Here is a 4,825-nt window from a genome sequence, read left to right on the forward strand (position 1 = left end):
TTAATAAAAAAACACTGTTAAACATTTATTTTTGTGTGTCACGTGGTATGTTGAATGCAGCACCGGTTCAAATTATATGTTTGTGATGTCAAATTACTAGGTCTATAGTTTCTTATAAATTAGGAAATCAAATTACGAATATTGACAAGCTAGAATGTAAGAACCTCATATCTTCTCTATTTGTTGAGGTATCACTCATGTACTAAATCAAACACAATGGCCCTGCTCACCTCTTTCCATTTTTTGGAAACAGTCCCTTATATACACTTATTTAAATATATGACATGTGGATATCTAAACAAAAGCTCAGAATGTTCCCCTAGTGGTTTTCTCAGCCATTTTCATGTTTTAGGATGCCATCTCGTTCTTTCGAACCAATATTTCAAGGAGGTAGGTTGTGTTTTTAGTCTGCTTGAAATTTCATATTTTTTTAGACCCAAGTACAGTTTAGTTACTAAGAAACATTTGATAACTATCTGGAAATTATAAAGATTTTGCATGTGAAATTTGGAAATTTTTTGATGTTGGATAGATAACATGTGAAAAGAAAAAAAAAAGGCATGAGAAAAACATTGCTTAACAAACCTTAAGACTTAATATAAAAAATTTATATTTTGTGTGTGAAAGTATTGTACTGTTTACTGATAATCTGCCAAATTTCGTTAGCTTACAAATTTAAAAGTTATAGCATGAAAACTATAACAAGCACAAAATGGTTACAAGGTCTGTGTAACATAAATGGGCATGTGTTGAAGTTTGTGTAAGTAGCGTACAATTAAATACACCATCTAGTGTATAAAAGTACTTATTCATTAGTTCTGTCTTAGCAGAACTTGTTCAGAAATTTGAGCGTACTAAATAGATACAAGCAAACGAGACAGCAATGTGACTTGCCAGTTTAGAACAGAAAATGCCACTTATGTTGAAGCAGCTTAAATATTAAGATATGCTTTTGTCATTGGATAGGTACATTGAAATTCTACTAATGTTTTATAGGATATTTTAATTAATTCATTTTCAAATTTAAGTAACAAAGGAGTCCAAACAGAAAGAGAGAAAAAATAATCTGCCTTGAATTTTGCAAAGAAAAAATGGATTAGAACCTAATCATTTTTAATTTGGCCTAAAGGAGAAATTGTAAAATTAAAAATGTATGTTAAACATTTCAAAGAAACTTATTATAGAAAAAGAATGGAATATAATTTACATATGAAACATATAAGACCTAGTTGTTTGCTTCATTAAACATTAGGTAGTTAATATAATTAAAATGAGATGAATTTTATGGTTATAGATCAGTAGTTGTCCAAGCATAATCATGATTGAGCAGGTGAAGTGTAACATCACAGTGAAACTTTTAACATGTGAATTAGCCTCATTTGTGAGTTTGCCAAAAATAAAGTTTTGAAACTACTGTAATAAAATAATTATTATTATGTACCCCTGGGTTGGGCATGGTGTAGTAGTTAGCTTAACCAGACTAAATATTTGAGTGTTTGTGGTTGCCAGAAACATACTCAGCACTTTTGGGCCATAGCCCCAAAGTTTACATTGGGTGCTGTTGTCTACCCACCTTTCTAGCTTGTCAGTTCAAAATTAGGGATAGCCATTTGGAGATAGCCCTTGTGCAAAAATCTAAAAAAAAAAACTAACTTTTGTGTATGAGACTCTTATGTTACTCTGAAATTGAGAAAAGTAAAACACATACAGCGCTAATTCTGTCATTTTGCAATATGGTGTCTTGCATGTTGAGATCAGTCGAATCATTTGTTTTAGAGAAAAGGATGCAAATCAACATTAACTTATCATGACTGCGAGAGAATCTCACTGTAAGGTAAACATAGCACAACCTGTTCCATCAAATTGTACTAAATTGTACTAAATTTCTGTTTGTAGATAAATGGCAAGCTGATTCCGTTTTATCCACAAGAAGCATTTGAAGAAATTGACACTGTGATTTTGAGAACACCACAACTACATAACTTAGAAAAAGGGGTAAAAAGTGATGAACCTTGTGCTGACAGTCCTTGTTCAAACAATGGCACCTGTAAAGATATTTGGAATGATTTCATGTAAGTACTAATATTTAAAACAAAAAGGTAACTGTTGTTGTTGTAACAAATGGAAAAGTTTTACACTTACAGAGAATAATTAAATGTAATTGATTTATTAATGCCATTAATGTATATATTATAAATTAAAGGGATAAAAGAGTTTAAAAGCTGCTGTGATTGAGTTTGGGTGTTGCCTGCACGATTAAATTGGATGACAAACTTTTACATCAGCAAAGTTAATGTGCAGCAAGAAGTAACTTTGGTATATTATATATGGCTGTAATCCAAATAATGTCTCTCAAAGTTTGGCCAGCTTAGGAAATTTAGGTTAGGTGGAAATCCATATACTAAGCTAACATTGCAAAATAATTCTTTTAATAATAATAAAAAAGAAAAAAAAATAATGTAAATAAACAAATTTAAAATAATCATTCTCTATGTACTCTAATTAAAGTTAAATTAAGAATTCCTAGAACAGCATTTGATCTGTAAATGATTTGTTAACTTTGACTTGAAATTGTATCAGTTCGTTGGTGCCCAATACAGCTCAATTATTTACTATTGTGTGTAGATTAAAATTACTGTAAGATTCCCCCCATAAAATAAAAATGTTACCTTGAAATAAAGTTGGTGTTGGCCAACTCCACTTGCAGGCTTGTACATTTAGAAATAGTTAGAAATTAAATACTTATTTTAAAATCACATACATGGTAGAAATAACCATGTTTTTGCTGAGTCAGTATAACTCTGGCGTCACATTTTCTCACATGATAATAGTGTATATAATGTACAAAAACATATATAAAATCTCATAATTGAAAGACCTTGAAGAAAAGGGAAGAATATTGATGTCAGATGAATATTCATCCTCATTCATCCTGATTTTTTTGTGAAATCTACGTCTTTTTGTCTCAAAACTACGCGTTGTGGTCTTTCTTTTATGTATTGCATCTGGAGCATCTCATTTCAATGACCAGCAGTAATCAGCATTCGTTCCACCATCCCTGATACTACCTCTCCATTTCTGTAATGTCTTGATGAAACCTTTCCCCTTGTTCTTTGCTGACAGCACCAAGATTTTCAGGGAAATAGTCAGTATTTGAGTGTAATAAATGAACTTTCAAGTTCATATTACAACTCAACTCTTTGAATTTATCGAGCATGTTATTGACAATATTTTTATAATTTCGATCCTTGTTGTTTCTTAAAAATTTGTGAATAACATCTTTAAAGGCAATCTATGCTTCTTTTTCAACTTTCTTCATTGTCCTTTTGAACTGTTAATCCAAACTCAATTTCATAATCTTAGGCCCAACAAAAATCAATTCTTTAAGTTTTGCTTCTGAAAGAGCTGAAAATTATCCACATGGATACTTGAAACAGTCGGCATCTTTGTCTAAGGCCTTTACAAACTGCTTCATCAAGCCTATTTTTATGTGAAATAGAGGTAATAGGACTTTCTTTGTGTCAATCAAACTTTCACGTTCAATGTTTTTCGATCCTGGTATCAGGCTGACTCTGTATGGCCATTTCTTCTGTATCCAGTGCTGATTTCGTGCTCTGCTGTCCCATTCACACAAAAAACATGGAAAATTTGTATGTTTCCTTCAAGTGAACCGAATGAGCAATAGGAACAGATGCATATATGTTACCATTGTGAAGGAGAACACCTTTTAGACTTCTTTTCGAGGAATCAGTTTACAGTTGCCACTCACTTGGTTCATAGACTGCAGCTCCTAGCATTAGTATTAATTCAGCAATATTGTTGCAATAAGCCAGTGAACCTTTTGGGAAAGGTATGGTATAAGTTCTTTCACGTGTTTCTGTACCAGTAAAATGATGTCCCTGGAGAAAGTAGGTTCTTAGCCCGAAATCTGAACTCCAAAATCTTTGAAGAATCCTTTGGAAGGCCCAAATCTCTCACCAAATCATTAAGTTTACCTTGTGTGAGAAGTTGTGGCTCACCAGACTTTTCAGGTTGAAAACAACCCCTATCATCATTTATATTAATATCTGATTCAGAATCAGATGAAACTGTTTCAAGAGTCTCCGGTGGAGTAGGTACAGGTACATCAGGCTCATGAGCAACAGGTCTTATAGCAGATTGAAGGTTCGGATAAGAAATATCCATTTTTTTCGTTTTTGCACATCACATGAGCAAAAATAGCAGTCATCTCCTTGGTTGTTAGGCTCATGCCAAACCATTGGAATTCCAAAAGGCAAAGACTTTTTCTTACCTTTAATCTATTGTCTCAACTCTTCAACACAAATGGTGTAAACTTTATGAAAAGCCCATGATTTGTCTTTGTCCCCCAAGTTTTATTCCCAAATACTCGTAATATGCTTTTTAGATAAATTCTGTAAAGTTTTGCCCTTGTTTCCTTGCAACAAATATAACAGAATATGTTTGGGTCACTTACACAACCTATTGTTGCTATAGCGATGAAGAAATAATATTGAAAAGAACTTCTGTAAAGTTTTGCCCTTGTTTCCTTGCAACAAATATAACAGAATATGTTTGGGTCACTTACACAACCTATTGTTGCTATAGCGATGAAGAAATAATATTGAAAAGAAAAAATAATGTCAAAGGGCACGCACAAACAAATACTATCCAGAAATGACATGTTGTGTGGCCTGTTAACTGTTTATATACTAGCGGTGTGTTTCTCGAGGGTCCTAGAATGATCAATATGATTCGCTTTGCGATTGGTCTAGAGAAATTTATAGCCAGCGGTTGTCAACATTTTAAGCATAACAAAATGTGACTC

General features: G+C 32.7%; 1 protein-coding gene across 1 annotated transcript in view; it reads left to right on the forward strand.

The window, feature by feature from the left end:
• LOC106473935 (protein crumbs-like) overlaps positions 1–4,825 on the forward strand; it is a 72,865-nt gene that overhangs the window by 52,213 nt on the left and 15,827 nt on the right. The window contains exon 10 of the mRNA XM_013934628.2: positions 1,897–2,072. Within this exon, the coding sequence (XP_013790082.2) occupies positions 1,897–2,072 (176 nt within the window). The remainder of the gene's footprint in view (positions 1–1,896; positions 2,073–4,825) is intronic.

Source organism: Limulus polyphemus, unplaced genomic scaffold, assembly GCF_000517525.1.
Source record: "Limulus polyphemus unplaced genomic scaffold, Limulus_polyphemus-2.1.2 Scaffold135, whole genome shotgun sequence".
NCBI classification, from domain to species: Eukaryota; Metazoa; Arthropoda; class Merostomata; order Xiphosura; family Limulidae; genus Limulus; species Limulus polyphemus.